Source organism: Mandrillus leucophaeus, unplaced genomic scaffold (assembly GCF_000951045.1).
Source record: "Mandrillus leucophaeus isolate KB7577 unplaced genomic scaffold, Mleu.le_1.0 Scaffold115, whole genome shotgun sequence".
In the NCBI taxonomy this organism is placed as follows: domain Eukaryota; kingdom Metazoa; phylum Chordata; class Mammalia; order Primates; family Cercopithecidae; genus Mandrillus; species Mandrillus leucophaeus.
The window spans coordinates 5497996-5519833 of NW_012099765.1; the positions used below are offsets into that span (position 1 = coordinate 5497996).

Here is a 21838-nt window from a genome sequence, read left to right on the forward strand (position 1 = left end):
ATGTTCAGTACACAGAAAAGGAGCAAAGTGGGGGAGCTGAGGTGTGTTTGGGGGTGGTGAAGAAAGGGCAGTGGTAATGATGACCAAGAGTACCATTAAATATGGTCTTCAGGGAAGAAGATCTTGTTGAGAAAATGAGATTTGAGCTAAGACGTGAATGAGGTGAGAGAGCATTTCAAACAGAAAGCATAGATAGAACAAGGACTCCAGAGTGTGATCACATATACAGCTTGGTCAAGGGATAGCAAAGAGGCAAGTGTACATGTAGCATAATGAGTGAGGAGAGGGGAGAAGGACATCAGGACAGAGTGCAGCAGAGTAGAAGTTGGTTAGTGGTCTGCCCCAGAGGCCTAGCTCTTGCTCTGTGTGAGATGGGAGTGAGCCATTGGAGAGTTTTAAACAGATGAGTAGCATGATCTGACTTATGCCTTAAAAGGGCCAATCTGACTGCCATGCTGAGAATACACCTTACTAGGGCAAGGGCAGAGGCACTTGTGAGCGACAGATGCCACAGTCCAGGCACCCTAGACCAGGGCTGTAGCAGTGGTCAGGATGAAGATTGGTCAGGTGCTGGATGCATTTTCTAGGTAAAGACAGCAGGATTTCCCGATAGATTGCATGCAAAGTGTGAGAGAAAAAGGAAAGAATAACTTCTGGAGCTGAGCAACTAGAAGGATGGAGTTGCTGTCAACCAAGTGGAGAGAACTGCAGGGGGAGTAGACTTAGCACGGAAGAGCAGGAGTTCATTTGAATACGCTGAGACTTAGATGCCTGTTACCTATCTGAGAGGACATGTGGCTTGACAGTTTGATATACGAATCTGGACTTTAGGAGAGAGAGATCGGGGCTGAAGATAAGTATTTGAGAGTTGCTGGCATATAGCTAGTATGTAAAGACATTAAGTTGGTTGGGAATGAAGCAGAGGAGAGGACCAAGGAATAAGCCATGGGTCTCCAGACAACAGAGGGTGGTAAGAAGAGGAAAAGCAGCACTGATTCTGAGAAAGAATGATCAGAAAGGAGGGAGAGAAACCGAGTGTATTGGAAGCCATGTGAAGGAAACGTATCAAGCAGAGAATTGCCAACAGTGTCGAATGCTTCTGACAGGGCAAATACAAAGAGGACCAAGGATAGACCAATAGATGTAGCAACCTGGGTGACCCTGACTTTGGAGGGCAGCTTTGGACAAGGACTGGAGGCAAATGCCTGACTAGAGTGAATCTAAGATAAAACAGAGGGGAGGAATTGGAAGCAGCAATGCAGACAACTCTTTCTTTTTTTCCTTGTCTTTTCCTTTTTTTTTTTTTTTAGATGGAGTCTCGTTCTGTCGCCCAGGCTGGAGTACAGTGGCGGATCTCGGCTCACTGCAACCTCCACCTTCCGGGCTCAAGCGATTCTCCTGCCTCAGCCTCCCAAGTAGCTGGGATTATAGGCGCCCGCCTCCACGCCCAGCTAATTTTTATAATTTTAGTAGAGATGGGGTTTCACCACACTGGCCAGGCTGATCTCAAACTCCTAACCTCAGGTGATCCACCCACCTTGGCCTCCCAAAGTGCTGGGAATACAGACATGAGCCACCATGCCCAGCCTACAGACAACGGTTTCTAAAACATAAGCCATTTTTATTATTTCATGTCAGTATTCAGTATCCCCACTGATTATCGACACATACCATGATTAGATGGTTTTAATCAGTGATCAAATTGTATGTCTGTTTTCTCTTCATACTATATCATAGATATCTAAGGGATACTATATAATCTTCATATTCGTCTCTTTATTTTTTAGACAGAGTCTTGCTCTGTCCCCAGGCTGTAGTACAGTGGTGTGATCTTGGCTCACTGCAACCTCCGCCTCCCGGGTTCAAACAATTCTCCTGCCTCAGCCTCCTGAGTAGCTGGAATTACAGGCATGTGCCACCATGCCTAGCTAATTTTTGTATTTTTAGTAGCGATTGGGTTTCACCATGTTGGCCAGGCTGGTTTCAAACTCCTGACCACAGGTGATCCTCCAGCCTGGGCCTCCCAAAGTGCTGGGATTACAGGCGTGAGCCACTGTGCCTGGCCCATATTTGTCATTTTTAATACATCAAAAGGATGTGTCAATACATTTTAACACGTAAGGGAGGAAGTCCTAGCCAGGGCAGGAGAAAGAAATAGAAGATATCCAAATAGGAAAAGAAGAAGTCAGAATCTCTCTCTTCACTGATGATATGATTCTATACGTAGAAAACCCTGAAGATTCTGCCAAAAGACTTCTAGAACTAATAAGTGATTTCAGTAAAGTTTCAGGATACGAAATAAATATAAAAAATCAGTAACATTTTTATACACCAATAATGTTCAAACTGAGAACCAAATCAAGAATGCAATCCCATTTACAGTAGCCACACACAAAAAAAATACCTAGGAATACATCTAGGCAAGGAGGTGAAAGATCTTCACAAGGAGAACTGCTAAATACTGCTGAAAGAAATCACAGATGACACAAACAAATGGAAAAACATTCCATGCTCATGGATCGGAAGAATCAACATTGTTTAAATGGCCATACTGCATAAATCAATCTGCAGATTCAACGCTATTCATATCAAACTACCAACATCATTTTTCACAGAATTGGAAAAAACTATTCTAAATTCATTTTGAGCCAGAAAAGTGTCCAAATGGCCAAAGCAAATCTAAGCAAAAAGAACAAAGCCAGAGGCATCATATTATCCAACTTCAAACTATACTATAAGGCTGCAGTATCCAAAACAGCATGATACTAGTACAAAAGCAGACACATAGACCGATGGAACAGAATAGAGAATTTAGAAATAAAGCCGCACACCTACAGCTATTTGATCTTCAACTAAGTCGACAAAAATATGCAGTGAGGAAAGGACTTCCTGTTCAATAAATGGTGTTGGGATAGCTGGCTAGCCATACGCAAAAGAATAAAACTAGACCCCTACCTTTTACCATATTCAAAAATTAACTCAAAATGGATTAAAGATTTAAATGTAAGACCTCAAACTATAAGAAACCTAGAAGAAAACCTAGGAAACACCATTCTGTACATTAGTCTTGGGAAAGATTTTATGAGTAAGTCCTCAAAAGCAATTGCAACAAAAACTAAAATTGACAAATGGGACCTAATTAAACTAAAGAGCTTCTGCATAGCAAAAGAAGCTATCAACAGAGTAAACAGACAACCTATGGAATGGGAGAAAATATTTGTAAACTATGCATCCAGTAAAGGTCTAATATCCAGAATCTATAAGGAACTTAAAAAAATCAACAAGCAAAAAACAACCCCATTAAAAAGTGAGCAAAAGAATGAACAGACCCTTCTCAAAAGAAGACATAAAAGAGGCTAACAAACATATGAAAAAATGCTCCACATCTGTGATCATCAGAGAAATGCAAATCAAAACCACAGTGAGATACCATCTCACACCAGTCAGAATGGCTATTATTAAAAAGTCAAAAAACAACAGATGCTGGTGAGGATGTGGAGAAAAGAGAACACTTATATGCTGTCAGTGGGAATATAAATTAGTTCAACCACTGTGGAAAGCAGTTTGGAGATATCTCAAAGAACTTAGAACTACCATTCAACCCAGCAGTCCTATTACTAGCTATATATCCAAAAGGAAAGAAATCATTCTACCAAAAGATACACGCACTCATATGTTCATTACAGTACTATTCCTAATATCAAAAACATGGCACCAACCTCAGTGCCCATCAGTGGTGGATGGAATAAAGAAAATGTGGTACATATACACCATGGAATACTATACAGCCATTAAAAAGCAAAAATCATGTCCTTTGCTGCCACATGGATGCAGCTGGAGGCCATTATCCTAAGCAAATTAACACAAGAACAGACAATCAAATACCAGATGTTCTCACTTATAAGTGGGAGGTAAACAATGGGTACTTATGGACATAAAAGATGGCAGCAGTAGACAGCAGGGACTACTCGAGAGAGTAGGGAGATGGGAGCAAAAGTTGAAAAACTACCTATTGGGTACTATGCACAGTACCTGGGTGACCAGTTCAATCATACCCCAAACCTCAGCATCATGCAATACATCCATGTAACAAACATGTACATGTACCCCCTGAATCTAAAATTTAAAAGTTAAATTTTTTGAAAAAGTAAAAAATAAAACATAATGGAAGTACCGTAATGTCCCTGTTGCCAACCTTTCGGTTTATTTTCATTTATTAGTTACTTCAAATAGCACTCAGGGAAGACTCTTTGTGTATGTTACTTTCTTTGTGATAATTTCCTGAAAATTCATTTCCAAGTATAGGATTTTTAAGTCAAAGTTATAAATACTTTGGGAGCTTTTAGTATACTTTCCTAGATTGGTGAATATTTCCAAAAGATTATATCAGACTGTATTGCCACAAGCCATGAGGGTACTGTTTTCCTCAGACCTTCATCAGTATGGGGCTATCATCATTTCTTTTGACTTTTGATACATTTATCATAGGTTTAAACTCTTACTTCATTGTTTCAAATTTACACTCCTTTGCATAGTAACAAGGTTGAATATTCTCCAGATGTTTGTAAGAGAATTGCTTTTGTTGTTGCTAAGGCCCTTGGAAAATGCAGTATTGTTAGCGGCGTGGGTGTGTATGCAGTGTGGAGAAAACAGGTGTGTGGCAAGTGTAGGAATGGGTGGGTGTATGGAGAGCTCATGAGTGTACTGCTATGTGTGCTGTATGGAGTGTGTTTGTAGGGAGAGATTTAGAGCATGGAGCAGAAGAAAGTGGAGAAGTGGTTCTCAATGATGCCTGCACTAAAGTAGATACAAGTTTGGGAAGTAGCTGCTTTTGGAAAGAGGGATATGAGGGAGATGTTTTATGTGGGAAATTTTATGGTGCACCGAATTATTAAGCTGTATCTATGTATACTTTTAATTAAAACAAGAACTAAAATGTAGTGGCCAAGGCGATCTCAAAGGGTCTGCCAGTTATAAAATTGCCTGTTTTGGTAAGATGGACTTGAGGAAGGGTAGTGTCAGCAGAAGGGGCTGGGCTGTGGAAGGACCCCCTCAGGGTGTGACAGTTCAGAACTAACAGCATTAACACAACTCTTCTCTTTTTTTTTGAGACGGAGTTTCACTCTTGTCACCCAGGCTGGAGTACAATGACGCGATCTTGGCTCACTGCAACCTCTGCCTCCTAGATTCAAGTGATTCTCCTGCCTCAGCCTCCTAAGTAGCTGGGATTACAGGCACGCGCCACCATGCCCAGCTAATTTTTGTATTTTTAGTAGAGACAGGGTTTCGCCATGTTGGTCAGGCTGGTCTTGAACTCCTGACCTCAAGTGATCCATCCTCCTTGGTCTCCCAAAGTGCTGGTATTACAGTGAGCCACTGCACCCAGCCAATACAGCTCTTTAGAACCAGGTAAAGAACTTTTAAAAGGCCCAATGCCCTTGAAGGATAATCTTTTCAGCAATTGCTGGTACAACTGGTATCCACATGGAAAAAAAATACGCCTCCACTTCTACCTTTGCCTCACACCATATGTAAAATTAAACTCAAAATGGACCATAGACCTAAATATAAAAGCTAAAACTATAAAACATCTAGAAGAAAGCATAGGAAAAAATCTGCAAGATTTGATTATAGGCAAAGGTTTTTTTTGGACAAGTCATAAAAAGCATTAACCAGAAAAGAAAAATTGATGAATTTTGTTTCATCAAATTAAAACCTTTATTCCTCAAAAGACATTATTAAGAAACTGAAAAGACAAGCCACAGATAAGGAGACAATATTGCAATACATATATCTAACAAAGAACCCATATTCCAAGTATGTAAAGAAGTCCTACAACTTAACAGTAAGAAGCAGCTGGCACAGTTGCTCATGCCTGTAATCCCAGCACTTCAGGGTGCTGAAGTAGAGGGTCTTTGAGCCCAGGAGTTCAAGACCAACCATAGCAAAACATAAGGCAGCACAGGGCAACATAGTGAGACCTCATCTCTACAAAAATAAAAATGCAAAATCAGCTGGGGCATGGTGGTGCATGCCTGTAGTCCCAGCTACTTGGGAGGTTGAGGCTGGAGGATCACTTCAGCCCGGGAGTTCAAGACCAGCCTGGACAGCATAGTGAGACCTCCGTCTCAAAAAATAAAAAATAAAACTCCAATGAGGTATCATTACATACCCACTATAATGACTAAAATGAGGAAAAAATAACAATACCAACTGCTAGCAAGGATGTGGAAGAACTAGAATTCGGATACACTGCTGGTGAGAATGTAAAATGGTACAACCAGTTTGGAAAAGTTTGCCGATTTCTTATGAAATTCGACATATACTTGCCAAGTGTAACCCAGCAATTCTACCCCTGGTATTTTTGCCCAAGAGAAATGAAAACATGCCCACACAAAGACTTAGAGTATTAGTCAGAATAATCCCTAACTGGAAGCAAACTAACAATTTATCACAAAGTCCATGTGATATATTCATACAATAGAATATTATTCAGCAATAACAAGAAATGTACAACAGATCCAGCAATAGGGATGAGTCTCAAAAACTTTCTGCTTAGTGAAAGAACCAAGGCCCTAAGAGCAAATACTGTGTGAGTCCATGCATAGGAAGTTCTAAACAGGTAAACTGGGAGAGGGGGTGGGTAGAGGAGATTGCCTGGGAGCATCCAAGGGATCATTGAGGTAAAGGAAATATTCTTAGAAATGTAACAAATTGATGCCCACTTCACACTGTAGATAATTCAGTGGCAATCTCTCGGGTGATTCCAGTGTGCAGTCAGTTTGAGAACCAGTTCTGGTGTGAGTTTGTGCATTGTTTTTGTCTGTTTGTGCACCCATCTATTCTTGTTGGTTTACAAAAGAGACCATGAGTCACCAAAAATGGTCACCAAGCCATCTGGTTTGGCCAGACCTTCAGGTTAGGGTCTCACATACCTTTATAATTTTACAGAGCAGGACTGAGGTCTAAGGCCAAAGGGAGGGTGCCCCTTCCAGATGAAATCCAGAACACTGTGGGAGGATCCACCTAGGTGTCGCTTAGGGGACTTGACACGGGCCCAGCATTTCAACCAGCACCTGGGCAGGTGATTCCACCCAGAGCCCGTGTCACACCTGCTGGCCTCAGTGACCAATCGGCCCGTGTGTTTGTCATCTCTTAGACACTGATTCTCACCTTGGGTGGCACATTGGAATTATTTGGGGAGCTTTGTAAATCATCATTGTTTTATTCTCACTCCCAGAGACTGGAATTTGATTGGTCCAGAGTAGGATCGAGATTTTTCAAAATTTCTCCCGGGTGATTCTAACGTTTAGCCAGGGACTCTCAGCTGTATCTGCACCAGTGTCACCCAGAGAAGCTTTAAAAACTCTCAATATCTGAGCCCCACTCCTGGAAATTCTAATTTAAGTGTTCTGGGGCGGGAGGGGTAGGGTTCTTTTTTTTTTTTTTTTTTTTTAACTTCTCTGCTAATTCTAACATGCAGCAAAGACCCAGAATCACTGGATGAGGCACTGACTTTAAAAAAAAAAAAAAAGCAATTTCATTGAGAATGTTGCGGGAGAGACACTCTTGGGTGCTGTCTTTGAGAACAGATGTTACCTACCTTTGGAAGGTAATTTGGTAATATCTATTAAAATTGTAAGTGTGTGTACCCTCTCATCTAGTGGTTTCTCTTTAAGAAGGCTATCCCACAGAATTAATGGCACAAATTCATAGACATATGTTTTTAAGAACCCTTACTACAGCATTGAATGTAGTAGCAAAAGGACTGAAAACAATTCAGATATCTCCCATTGAGGTCTGGTTAAATAAACCCAAATACCATAGCATGGAACACTATACAGCTGTTTAAAAGATGGTGCACCTACAGGCAAAAATGATCATGCTATATCATTTGGAGACAAAAACAAGTCACAGACCAGTATGTTTGGCATGGTCCATGTTGCATTAAAGTAACCCTTGTTTATATAGGCACGTATGTATAAACAAAAAATCATATATAATCAGAAGGCAGTATCTGCGTGAGACTCAGCAACAGTTACCTCTGGGCAATGGGATTGGGGAGATGGAAACTTTTCTTTTTTTGAGACGGAGTCTCGCTCTGTCTCCCAGGCTGGAGTGCAGTGGCGCGATCTCGGCTCACTGCAAACTCTGCCTCCCGGATTCACGCCATTCTCCGGCCTCAGCCTCCTGAGTAGCTGGGACTACATGTGCCCGCCACCAAGCCTGGCTTATTCTTTGTATTTTTAGTAGAGACGGGGTTTCACCGTGTTATCCAGGATGGTCTCAATCTCCTGACCTCATGTTCCCCCCGCCTCGGCCTCCAAAAGTGCTGGGATTGCAGGCGGGAGCCACCGCGCCCGGCCAAAACTCTCTTATTTCACAAACTTGTCATGGTGGAATTGTGGGATTTTTCTTTTTTATATTTTTCATTATTTTTCAGTGAAAAATCAGATGTTTTAAAAGTTGCAAACTTTAAGAAACGTTGTCAACCTGCTCAAGACAGGCTGAGCTGCTTTTTTCTGTGACCTGTACCAGCTGGAGGTGTAGGGCAGATCCCTCAGGGGGACCCACAGGTCCTGAACGCCAAGGGAATCCACAGCTGCTGATGGGAGATGGGAACCCACAGCAGCTGTTCTGTAGCCCAGTTTTACAAATTCCACCTCCCCCTTGTTTTTTTGTTTTGTCTTTGTATTATTTTTGCAGTCGTTCCTGCCTCTCATTTGGTTTGAAGGGATGGAAAGCTTTCCTCATGAGGGGCAGTTTTTTGTAGCCACTGTCAGCAGTCTTCAGACCTCACTTTTTTTCTCAGAAAAAGGAGGAAAAGCTTGAAGAATTGCTATTCACAGACGATTCATAAATTGGTCCTAGACTGGACACAGTGCCTCACGCCTGTAATCCCAGCACGTTGGGACGCCAAGGCAGGTGGTCACCTGAGGTCAGGAGTTCAAGACTAGCCTGGTTAACATGGTGAAACCCTGTCTCTACTAAAAATACAAAAATTAGCTGGGCGTAGTGGCGGGTGCCTGTAATCCCAGCTACTCGAGAGGCTGAGGCAGGGAGAATTACTGGAACCCAGGAGGCAGAGTTTGCAGTGAGCCGAGATTGTGCCACTGCACCCCAGCCTGGGAGACAGAGCAAGACTCCATCTCAAAAAAAAAAAAAAAAGAAAAAGAAAACAACAACAAAAACTGGTCCTAGGCAATCGTTTGGGTTTTACTTTCTCTATCATTTGTTTCCTTTACCTGGCACAAATGCTTTCGTTTCCTGTTTCCTGGGAAGTCGTGACGCAGGGTTCATTACCCCTTTAATAGATACAAAACTAGATTCAGAGAGGTTAAACAGCCTTTCTGTTGTAACACAGCGATTATTGGCAGGAATAAGAACTTGGCTCTGCTGCTTCTTTGATCTTTCTTCCACTGGAGATGCTCACTGGACCTGTTTAGGTGGAATGAGAGCTAAAGGGCCTAGATTGGGAGGCATAAACTCCAGTATTCCCAGGGCTAGGCATATGACATAAATGAATGAAGCAGACCAGGTTTTGACAGATGGAGTGCTGGAATTTCGGCCAATTGTGAACCCAAGGTGGCCAGAACTTCTGAATGATCAAGAAAAGCCATAAAACAGGATTTAAATGAATATATCTCTCTATTTTTTACATACCAGTAACCAATTCAGAAGCAACATGTATCTGGTGGCTGGATTCACCACATTGTCCTGATTGTACAATTTCTGGTTTGTTGATCACTCCTAACACCACCCAACAACTGGGGGTGACTGAGGAGTTAATAGTCCATGGGCATTGATTCTTTGATGTTATTTTAACCTCTTCCATAGCTAGTCAGCTGCTTTTTTTTTCCATATCATTATTGTGTATGTTTTTTGTACACATAATTTTGTAAAAAGTAAAATATCCTAAAATATTCTGCCACCTAGTTGGCTATTGATATTTTCCTATTTTCTCATCTTTTTGAGAATGTGCATGTTGATTTTGATAGATAAAATTATTTATTCAGTTTTATGACCTGCATATTATAAGCACCTTTCCATTTTATTAATTTTTCTTCAAAGGCATTATCTTTATAATAGTGCATTCTGTGAATATAGCATACATATTTGAACACTTGTTTCCTACGTGACTTTGAGCAAGTTACTTAACCTATGTCTCAGTTTTCTCATTGGTACAATGGGGATAGTAATAGAATCTATAAGGTTAGTGTAAGGATTTAAGAAGTAAACGTATGTAAAGTACATAGAATAGCACTTACCGTAGAATGAATGACATGTGCTTGCTATTTCATAATATATTATTATTATCATGATTTTGTACAAATATATGTTTGACTGAATTTAAATTACTTTTTATAATGAATTACTGTAGGGAGAATTATTGGTCAAAGCGTATTAACATTTTAAGGCTCTTAATTTGCGTAGTCAGATAGTCTTCTAGTAAGGCTATTCTAATTTACATTTCCAGCTGGCTGTGGGGTACCTATTTCTCCGTATTCTCTGAAACATTAGTTATTTTTCTTTCCTTTAGTCTTCACCAAGGGATATTACCTTGAACCTCTCTGTCTAGATTAGTACTCCAGCCGGATCCTTATTCAGGCTGTTCTCAGAGATTGACATTGGGTTTGGAAATTGATCCTGGTTTATTCTTTTTTTTTTTTTTGAGACAGAGTCTCGCTGGAGTACAGTGGCACAATTTCAGCTTGCTGCAACCTCCCCGTCCCGGGTTCAAGCAATTCCTCTGCCTCAGCCTCCTGAGTAGCTGGGATTACAGGTGCCTGCCACCATACTGGCTACTTTTTGTATTTTTAGTAGAGACGGGGTTTTACCATGTTGACCAGGCTGGTCTCAAGCTCCTTGACCTCAAGTGATCCACCTGCCTCAGCCTCCCAAAGTGCTGGGATTACAGGCATGAGCCACCGCACCCAGCCCCCCTGGCTTATTATTTGTTTGACTACTCCAAACGGAGAATCACTGTCATTTAGTAAATGAGTTTGCCCCACTTACATTTATTGTGATTTGTCTATGCATTTTACTTTTTGTTTTCTGTTAGTGGATTCCACAGGCTACCAGCCCAACAGATATTTGTGAGATGCTGACCTAGAATCTCTGGGGTCTGTTCCAGAAACCACTCAGATTGAGGATCCTCGAGTACAATGGCGGCGGGAACAGGAACATATGCTGAAGGATTACCTGGTGGTGGCCCAGGAGGCTCTGAGTGCTCAAAAAGAGATCTACCAGGTGAAGCAGCAGCGCCTGGAGCTTGCACAGCAGGAGTACCAGCAGCTGCATGCCGTCTGGGAGCACAAGCTGGGCTCCCAGGTCAGCTGTGAGTACCTCCCACTACCACCACCCCCACCAACACCAACAGAGAATGGCCACACTGAGTTCTGCCAGTATTGCTTCTCAAGTCTGCCCATTTTTCTTCACCTCTACTCTTTGTCCAAACCACCATCTTGTCTACTGCTCTTCCTGCTCCTACCTGTGCCTTGCAGTGATTCATTTGCCATTTGCATTTCGTTTTATTTCATTTGTAATCATCTTAGAATGCCAATCGGGTTACATATCTCCTTGTTTAAAAACTTTCAGGGACTAGGGGAATTGGGAGTGGGGAATTCTTAGTTAACAAGTACAGAGTTTCAGTTTGGGAAGAAGAAAAATTTCTTAGAGGTGGATGGTAGTACGTTCACAACAGTGTAAATGTACTTAATGCTACTGAACAGTACACTTAATTAATGGCTAAAATGGTAAATTTTATGTTGCATATATTTACCACAATTTCAAAACAATCAAATGCTCTTCAGTGGCTTCCCGTCACTCTTTCCATGGCCTACACAGCCCTCTGTGGTTAGTCCCCTGCCAGCCACTCCTGCCTCATCTCATGCCCTCCTCACTAGGCTCCAGATGCACTGAGTCCCCAGTCCCCCATTCTGCTTCCCTACCCCACCCTGCAATTTTCCACCTCAGTCCCTTAGTATTTGCCGGTCCCCTTCCTAGAATGCTTTGTCACCCATCCATTTTCAAGGCTAAATCCTTCTCAGTCTTCAAGTCTCATCCTTCAGGTCATCACCTCTGAGAGGCCTGCCCTGACAACTCTATCAGAAGCCTCTCTTCCGCAACTCTAGTCTCAGCCATGGCTGTCTATTTCCTTCATAGCACATGTCACAATACATCTGCTTGTATGTTATCAATATTTCCTCCACCAGAACATAAACTTGGTAAGGGCGGTGCTCCTATCCTATTCCTAGTACCCAAAGGAGGAGAGCAAGCACACCAAAATCCCCTTGTTCTTTTTTTTTTTTTCCTTTTTTCTTTTCTTTTTTTTGAGGTGGACCCTCTCTCTGTCACCCGAGCTGGAGTGCAGTGGCGCAGTCTTGGCTCACTGTAACCTCTGCCTCCCAGGTTCCAGCAATCGCCTGTCTCAGCCTTTCAAGTAGCTAATTTTTGTATTTTTATTAGAGACAGAATTTCCCAATGTTGACCAGGCTGGTCTCGAACTCCTGACCTCAGGTGATCCACCTGCCTCAGCCTCCCAAAGTGCTGGGATTACAGGCATAAGCCATCATGCCAAGTCTCACTATTTCTAATAACCAAATTGTTCCTATATTTATTCAGTCTCTGTTTCATGCTAGGCACTCTGCTATAGTCTGAATATGCTATTTCTGTTAATTCTCATAACAGTTCTATGAGCAAGAATGAACAATTAATGTCACCTTTTAACAGATTAGGAAACTGAGGCTTAGGATCAACAGTGTGCCCAGGGTCTTACAGCTGGTGAGAGATAGTGATAACTTGCAAATCCATTCTGTTGTCCCCACAGTATTTTCAGTGTGGGCCAGGCCAGGGGGACTAGTGTCAGGGCTTGGTGTCAGGGTGGCCATGGCTGGGTTGGGCCATTGAACTCTCCTCCAGCGTGAAGTCCTCACTTTGAGAAGTTCTGTCTGCTACCAAGACAGGGCAAACTCTGCCAGGGTACTTACTGTCCCAGCCCTGCCTTTTTCCTTAGCAGCTCAGGAAAACCCCCGGAATCTCAGCGATTATAGAAAAGAACTCTATTACATTCATTAGCTATTCTGTGTCAAGTAATGTTCTGGAGACTCTTAGGAAGGTTTTAGCACTTAATCTGTCTTAGTCAACTCAAGCTGCCATAACAAAATACCATAGATTGGGTGACTTAAACGATAGACATTTATCTTCTTACAGTTCTGGAGCCTGGACGTCTGAGATTCGGGTACCAGCATGGTCAGGTTCTGGCGAGGGTTCTCTTCCTGGCTTGCAGACAACTGCCTTCTCTAGTGCCTCTTTCTATAAGGGCAGTAATCCCATCATGAGAACCCTACCCTCAAGACCTCATTTAAGCCTGACTATTTCCCCAAAGCCTCATCTTCAAATACTATCACTTGGGGGATTAGGACATCGATGTATTATATTTATTTGGGGGAGACACAATTCAGTTCATACCATTATTGTTAAAACAGTCCTGGAAGGGAGATGTTATTGTCCCTGTTGAACCTCAGGTTTAAAGGAGCAAAGTGATTTCTCTGTCTCTCTCTAAAGTCCCACAGTTTGAAAAAGTGTCAGGTGTATATAAAAACAAATAAAAACAAACCTTTGTATTTTGGGGGATAAGATATTTACATGGATTCATAATTACATGTCAGGTAATGAGAATTACCCCACAGATCACTCACTAATTTCAGAAGGATGTACTTTTACATTGGAGAGATGTGCAGCCACCACTTTACATAGTGGTAAAATTAGCATGACCAGTAATGAGACCAGGTGATATCAATGCCTTCTGATGTGATGCAATAAAGACATCATGGAGGATCCCTCACAAGAATATTTAATATGAATCTAATCAAGAGCATAGCCAGACAAATCCATAATATGGATTATTCTATAAGACAATTAGACTAGGTTTTTTTTTAAAGTCTAAAGAGGCATATCACCAAATGAAATGTTTGTACCTTGAATTAGAGCATGAAATGGGGGAAAAGCAGCCCTAAAAGACATTCTCAGACAATTGGAGACTTTCCTGAGTTGTGATAATGGAGTTATGAATATGTAGGAGAATGTCTACATAGATTTTATGAAGATGCATGTGGCAGCATATCTGCAGTTTATTCCAAAAAAAAGTCCAAGAAAAAAAGGAAAGGAAAGAAAAAAGGAAAAACTCATCCGGGCATGGTGGCTCACACCTATAATCCCAGCAATTTGGGAGGCTGAGGTGGTGGATCAACTGAGGTCAGGAGTTTGAGACCAGCCTAGCCAACACGGTAAAACCTTCTATCTTCTGAAAATACAAAAATTAGCCAAGCATGGTGGCAGCTACTGTAGTCCCAGCTACTCAGGAGGCTGAGGCAGGAGAATTGCCTGAACCTGGAAGGCGGATGTTGCAGTGAACCAAGATTGCACCACTGTACTCCAGCCTGGGGGACAGAGCGAGACTCCATCTCAAATAAATAAATAAATAAATAAATAAATAAATAAATAAATAATTGTCGATGACACATTGATGGCTTTGAATATGGTCCAGATTTTCGTCTTTTGCCACCATTTGTAATCATGATTAATGGAGGGCTTACTGTGAACCACCCTAATGAGAGGAAGAAAGAACTGGGGTGAGAAGAGGTATGGCAAGAAGAAGCTTGGAAAAATATTAAAAATTCGTGGCTCTAAGAGAAGGATATATTGAGATTCATTATATTATTCTTTCAAATTGTCTGTAGATAAAACGTTTCCAAAATTAAAAACCGGAGTTGGGCACTATGAGAATGAAACATTCACATGAGAAGCACTGTAGTAGGAGGCCAGGCACGGTGGCTCATGCCTGTAATCCCAGCACTTTGGGAGGCTGAGGCAGGCAGATCATGAGATCAGGAGATTGAGACCAGCCCAACCAACACGGTAAAACCCCATCTCTACTAAAAATACAAAAATTAGTTGGGCGTGGTGGCTCACACCTGTAGTCCCAGCTACTCGGGAGGCTGAGGCAGGAGAATCGCTTGCTTGAACCCAGGAGACGGAGGTTGCAGTGAGCTGAGACAGCACCACTGCACTCCAGCCTGGGACAGAGTGAGATTCCTTCCCTAAAAAAGAAAAAAAAAGCACTGTAGTGGGAGGTGGCAGCTGGACTCTGACGTCAGATAGCCTAGGTGTTCTCTAGGGGAGCGTATTCCCTCTTTAAGTCTCAGAATCTTTATGTTTAACTATTGAATTTTTTTTTTTTTAGTTAATTTTTAAATTCTTGGCACCCAACATGGGGCCTGAATCTATGACCCTAAGATTAAGAGTCTCATTCTCTATTGACTAAGCTAGTCAGGCAGAAATGTTAATAGTACCTTCATCTCATGGGACCATGTCAGAGTTTCCTAACCTCAGCACCGTTAACATTGCTGTCTGAGTAACTCTTCTTTGTGAGGGCTGTGTATTATAGAGTGTTTAGCAGCATCCTTGTTGTGTACCCACTAGATGCCAGTAGCACCCCTAACCAAGTTGTGATAACAAAAAGTGTCTCTAGATTTTGTCATAAGTCATAGGGGATAAAACTGCCCAAACCACTGGTCTAGGTAAGACACTTGGTACTGTTTCCTTAGAACATATTAATGGCTCAATAAATAGTCCTATTGATAGGAAACACATAATATTTTGAGACTATGAACTCTGGAACCAGACTTTTTTGGTTCAAATCAAGGATATGCAAATTACTAATTGTTGTAACCTTGCACAAGTTATGCCACTTCTGTGCCTCAGTTTTCTTCATCTATAAAATCAGTCTAATCTTAGGATAATCTTCACGGGCGTGTTATGGGGCCTAAATTAGTTAACAAATGTAAAGTCCTTGGAATAGTATTTTTCATATTCTTAACCTCTCAGTAAATTATTATTATTAATTCGTTAGCATTGTAAATGAAAAAGAGGGTTTTTTTTTTTTTAACAGATCTCTGGAACCAATAACAATAAATCCATGATCAAAGGTAGGAAGTAAACAATGCAGTTCCTCATCCTTGTCATATGACTTCCAGACACTCCCAAGAGCTCCACTGGCCTCAGAGGCATCACCACCATTTTCAGTGTTAAATATCTTCCATCTGAAAGGACTGGGGTCATTTCAGGCAACTGGATCTGAGATTCAAACCACACAGAAACTGGGATTCCCCCAGCCCAAGCATCCCAGTTAAACAAGGTGTGACCCAAGCCTCATCATGACTCTTGTCTTCAAGTTTTACAAGCCAGGTTTGCCTTCCTAGTCAAGCTCTTGGCATGACAGATAGATGAAGTCACATACCTGTTCTCTAACTCAGATGGCTTGCCAGGGCTTGTGAGGGTTTTGCCACCTGGGCTTGGCTGCTCTGGGTCCCAGACACAGATGGGGTCCTGCCTTGGGGATGGAGACTTTGCTGTCGACTCTCTGGTGTAATCTCTAGCTCCATGGGGAAGAAGGGAACTAACATTTAATATGCACCTGTTGTATGCCTGGAGGCCAATATGTTAGGCACTCTAAGTAACCTCCCTCCTGAATCACACACACAGTCCTCTAAGACAGTGTTGTTCCCATTCTGCAGACAAGGGAACTGAGGCCTCCAAAGAGGAAGTGGCTTCCCCAAAGGCACACTGGTAAAGAGTGGCAAGGTAGCCTTTGTAACCAGATATATCTGATCTCAAAATCAATTTTCTTAATTTAACCCACGTCAGTCAGTCAAATACTAAGGTTCTTCAGCTACACTTGCTGCTTCCACCCTCTAAAAGGTGAGAACTCAGGAGAACTGGGTTCTTTGGGACCTTATCGTATTTTCCCCTCACTAGGCCTTGATTTGCCATTTGGCAAATAAATCATTGGGGGCCTTCCAGTTAAAAATACCAGTTGAAGCCAGGCGTGGTGGCATACACGTGTAGTTCCAGTTACTCAGGAGGCTGAAGTGGGAGGATTGCTTGAGCCCAGGATTCCAGTACAGGCAGCATCGTAAGATCTCATCTCTAAAAACTAAAAAATGCCAGTTGAACCACTCACTTGATTTTACTCACTGCAAAACTAGGAGAATATCAGATAAAATATATTTTTTAAGGCATACGTATATATAAGATTAGGGAAAATTGGAGAAGGAGCAGCAGTAAAATTTGGAGGCTGGACAGCAGACAGACAGGTGGCAACCTATGTAGCAGACCTGAGAAAAGAGAAAATGGGCTGATAGTGAGGAAGGCTCACAACACTGTTCTAGAGAGCACTTGCAAAAACCGTGGATGTTGGTGGCAGCAGCTATTTCTGCAAGTAAGACTGAAGGGAGGAGGGTCTCAAAGAGGATTGAGTAAAAATTGTTTCTGAGACAATTAGACCATGAGATCTTTTCCTTAAACTGATACAGTCAGGCAACCACCATCTTCAGTCTGGCAAATGACTGGAAGTTTATTTTTTGGAGAGGGTAAAATAGAGTTTCTGGACTCCAGGACACAAGGCAAATTCAGAGCCAGAGTGTACTATCCTGAAAGCACAGTGAGTAAGTGAAGGGTATTGAGACCTTAGCCCTCATATACCACTTGGTGCCCAGAATGGTGCCAGGTCATTACCCTCTAGAGTGGACAGTGGAGAACTCTACTGGAAATCTGACGAGGGAAGAGCTTTAGAGAAAAACTGGAAAGACACTGACATTGAGGATTCCTGGATGAAAACAAATCATGTCCAGCCAAATCATGTGCTGTGGCCAGGCGCTCATGCCTGTAATACCAGCATTTTGAGAGACCGAGATGGGAGGATCACTTGAAGTCAAAAGTTTAAGACCAGCCTGGGCAACATAGTAAGACCTCATCTCTACCAAAAATTTAAAGAAGAAAATTATCCGAGTGTGGTGGCAGGCACCTGTAGGCCCAGCTGTTCTGTAGGCTGAGGCAGGAGGATTCCCTGAGCCCGGGAGTTCAAGGTTACAGTGAGCTATGATTGTGCCACTGCACTTCAGCCTGGGCAACAGACACCCTGTCTCTTAAATAATAAAATAAATTTTAAAAATAGAAAACAAATCATGTGCTATGCAACTCACAGTCCACAAACCCCGCTCCAGTCAGCATTTTGGGCTCCCATCCTTAAATGTGATCAGATAACCAAGATTCCAGATATCCGAGGAAAGCCTCTAACAGAGAAAATAGAGACTCAAACCAACATGTGGTGAAGGGAGAGCTTGGAGGAAACAAGGAGTATACATGAAGAAGAGAACATTAAGAGAAGCTATGTGGTCAGGAAACAAGAGCACGGTACTACATTGTTTAAAAAGGAAACTTCAGAGAATAAAAAAGAGCTCTTGGAAATTAAAATATGAGAGTAGACATGAAAACTCCAAAGGAAGACTGGAAAATAAAACTGAGGAAACCTAAAAATCAGAGCAAAAATACAAGATTGAAAATAAGAGGGAAAAAAAATAGACTACAAGGACAGGAAATCCACTATCTGAGGAAAACATGTTCCAGATAGAACAGAGGAAACAGACGAGAAAAGCATCGCTGAAATAATTCAGAAACATTTCCCAGAACTGAAGGAGGAGAATTTTTAGACTGAAAGGGTTCACTGAGTGTCCAACACAGTGGATGAAAGTCGGCTCACACCAAGATATCTCATTGTGGAACTTCAAACACTGGGATAATTCAAGATCCTAAAAGCTTTCAGAGAGAAATAAATCAGGTCACACAGAAATGATCAGGACTCAGAATAGCTCCAGACTTCTCACTAATAGCGATGGAAACCTAAAAGACCATGGTGCAATGCCTTCAGGTTTTAAGGAAAATTATTTCTGACCTAGAATTCTATATCCAGCAAAACTACCTTTAATCAAGTGTAGGGCCGAATAAGGCTATTTTCAGACATGTGAGATTTCAGAAAGTTCGTTTCCTTCATGGTTTCTTTCTCAGGAAGCTACTGGAGATGATGTTCTACCAAAATGAGGGGGTAGACCAAGAAAAGGAAGACGTGGTATACAGAGAGGTGAGGAGACACGCAGAGGAACACAAAGGGGGATCTCAGGAAGCCAGCCAAGCACAGAGAGCAGCTCGCTCACACTGAAGCAGGGCAGAAGCCCTGGCAGGACACATCCCAAAATAGAAAACTCACCAGATTCACACTGGTCTGGACTTTAGGAGATGAGATTTAGGTAACCGGCAGAATGTGAGGTTGAATTAGTGATAAGTTTGTAGAAACTAAGCAAATGTAAAAATGACAATAATTAACTCAAGGGGAAAAAAAAGTGCTGAAAAGTAAAAGTAAGCAAAGTCAGCTAGCTGATTCCACCCTGAATAGTGTTTGCAGAGTAAAAATAATGCAAACACTGAAGATCGCTTTCATCAAGCGTATACTATTGCTTTTAGGATGATGGGGAGATGGGAGAGGTGCATGTGTGTGCTGTAGGGGGTGGGGAAAAAAGGGAGGCTAAGTGCCCATCCTCCTGAGAGATAAGTAAGTAAGTAATGCCAAAAACAGAAAAGATCAAGAAGCAGTAATGCATGCATATTATTAGACACATAGAGGTAGCCACCAAAGACATTGAAAATGATTTTCTTTTAGGGTGTGAGTTATGGGGATAGGGGTTGTGGAATGCTCTTTTTTATAGCAAATCTTGTCCTATGTTGGACTGTTCATATGAACTGTGTTTATATATAACTTTAATAAAAACTAAAAATTAAGAACTGTTAAACATTGGGGCAAGACAGTATTTTAAGTCCTATTGGATTCTTGTAGTAGGGCCAGGCGCGGTGGCTCATGCCTGTAATCCCAGAACTTGGGGGGCCGAGGCAGGTGGATCACTTGAGGTCAGGAGTTTGAGACCAGCCTGGTCAACATGGTGAAACCCTGTCTCTACTAAAAATACTACAGTTAGCTGGGCGTGGTGGTGGGCATCTGTAATCCCAGCTACTCGGGAAGCTGAGGCAGAAGAATAGCTTGAACCTGGGAGGCAGAGGTGGCAGCGAGCCGAGTTCACGCCACTGCATTCCAGCCTGGGCAACAGAGGGAGACTCCATCTCAATTAAAAAAAAAAAAAAAGTTCTCATAATAGAGGATAGTGAAGGGATGCAGACACAAAGGAGAGGCTACTGACCTGTTTTCTTGATTGGAGTGCTGATTGCTTGAGCGTGTTTCTTTTGTGAAAAATCCTCAAGCTGTACATACATGATGTGTGCACTTCTATGTATGTATTTTTTACCTCAACCAAACATTTACTTACAAAATGATAAGTAACAGGCTACATCTCGTGTCAGCGGCTTTAGGTACAAATTGTGCACTTCACAGTGGTACTCCAGAGTGTAAACATTAAAGCTCCTGGTGGCCCAGTTGGCGAGAATCTCTTCTTTTTGGCATCCTTTGTCTCCAGGATTTCTGGGCATGCCCAAGGAACACGATGCATGCCTCAAGTCAGCCTTGGCATGACTGGTCCCCACAGCCACCTCTCCCTGTCTGAGTCACGCCTTGCCATTTTTACAGGCTCTTCCATGCTGCTGCCACAGTCGCCTCAACATTGCCCCACAGTACAGACCCACGTCCAGAGGCACAGCCTGATGAGCAGGGTGGTTGGCAGGACAGGGTGCTCATAGAACAGACATCCCCCGCTCCGCCCCAGACCCTTTGAGGACCTTTCTGTGTGTATTCCCAGATTATTGCCACCCTGACTACTCCTGTCTTCTTTCACCCTGTTATTACTGTGGATCAGTGAGTGATAAATGGTGTTAACTGTCTTAATATTTTGTTGAAAGTATCTATTTGGGAAATACAGCAGGTCCTCAAATAACATCATTTTGTTCAAGGTCATTTTATTATAACATGATAATATTATAACCTCCCTACATTGTGTGCTTAAGGTGATACCTCCAGCTAAATATCCAGCCAGGTCTGTCCCTGAAATCCCCAAGTCCAGCAAAGACCAAAGGAATTAGACACCAGGAGATGAAAGCTGTAAATTGGCAATAAAACATATCTGTACATGGATTCCCTGTTCCATGCTTGAGACAAAGGCTACAAGGCTCTTGCCACCCCAGCATTGTCCTCACTCATCTCTTCTGGTAAACCTCGGTCGTCGTCTTCTCCATCATCATTATCATTGTAAATTCAGCAGAAATGCAACACTTCCTGTGGTGCCAAACATCTTTTATGTTATTATGCAGAGTAGTTTTCTCTTTCCCCAAACTTCCAAATATTACATTTTAATGCCTTATGCATAACCAAAAGGCCTATTAAAATATTTTTAAAGAAAGCCAAACCATAGCATTCCCCTCAAGACTGTCATGCCTACCTCCAGACACTGAAAATTGTCAGCAATCACCAAATAAGCTTCTCTATCCTCAGAAAAACCCAGATCTCAGCAGGTGATCTGGCTACATGTGAACATTAAAGAGTGTTCAGATGATAGCCAGGCACAGTGGCTCACACCTGTAATCCCAGCACTTTGGGAGGCCGAGGTGGGCAGATCACCTGCGGTCAGGAGTTTAAGACCAGCCTGGTCAATATGGTGAAACCTTGTCTCTGCTAAAAGTACAAAATTATCTGGGCGTGGTGGAGCGCACCTGTAATCCCAGCTACTCGGGAGGCTGAGATAGGAGAACAGCTTGAACTCAGGAGGCGGAGGTTGCAGTGAGCTGAGATTGTGCCACTGCACTCCAGTCTGGGCAATAGAGTAAGACTTCATCTCAAAACATACAAAAGAAAAGAAAAGAAAAACCCAGATCTCAGCAGGTGATTTGGCTACATGTGAACAGGAAAGAGTGTTCAGATGCTAGTAGGTAGACAGGGGAGGTGATGAAATGGTTCCTACAGTGTGATTAAGGACTCAGGACTCACAGGAGAAATACTTCTCTG

The 21838-nt window shown here is 42.2% G+C and overlaps 1 protein-coding gene across 1 annotated transcript in view; it reads left to right on the plus strand.

Moving 5' to 3' along the window:
• Nucleotides 1-21838, plus strand: part of WWC1 (WW and C2 domain containing 1) — a 188593-nt gene that overhangs the window by 87354 nt on the left and 79401 nt on the right. The window contains exon 3 of the mRNA XM_011997874.1: nucleotides 11135-11338. Within this exon, the coding sequence (XP_011853264.1) occupies nucleotides 11188-11338 (151 nt within the window). The 5' untranslated portion in view covers nucleotides 11135-11187. The remainder of the gene's footprint in view (nucleotides 1-11134; nucleotides 11339-21838) is intronic.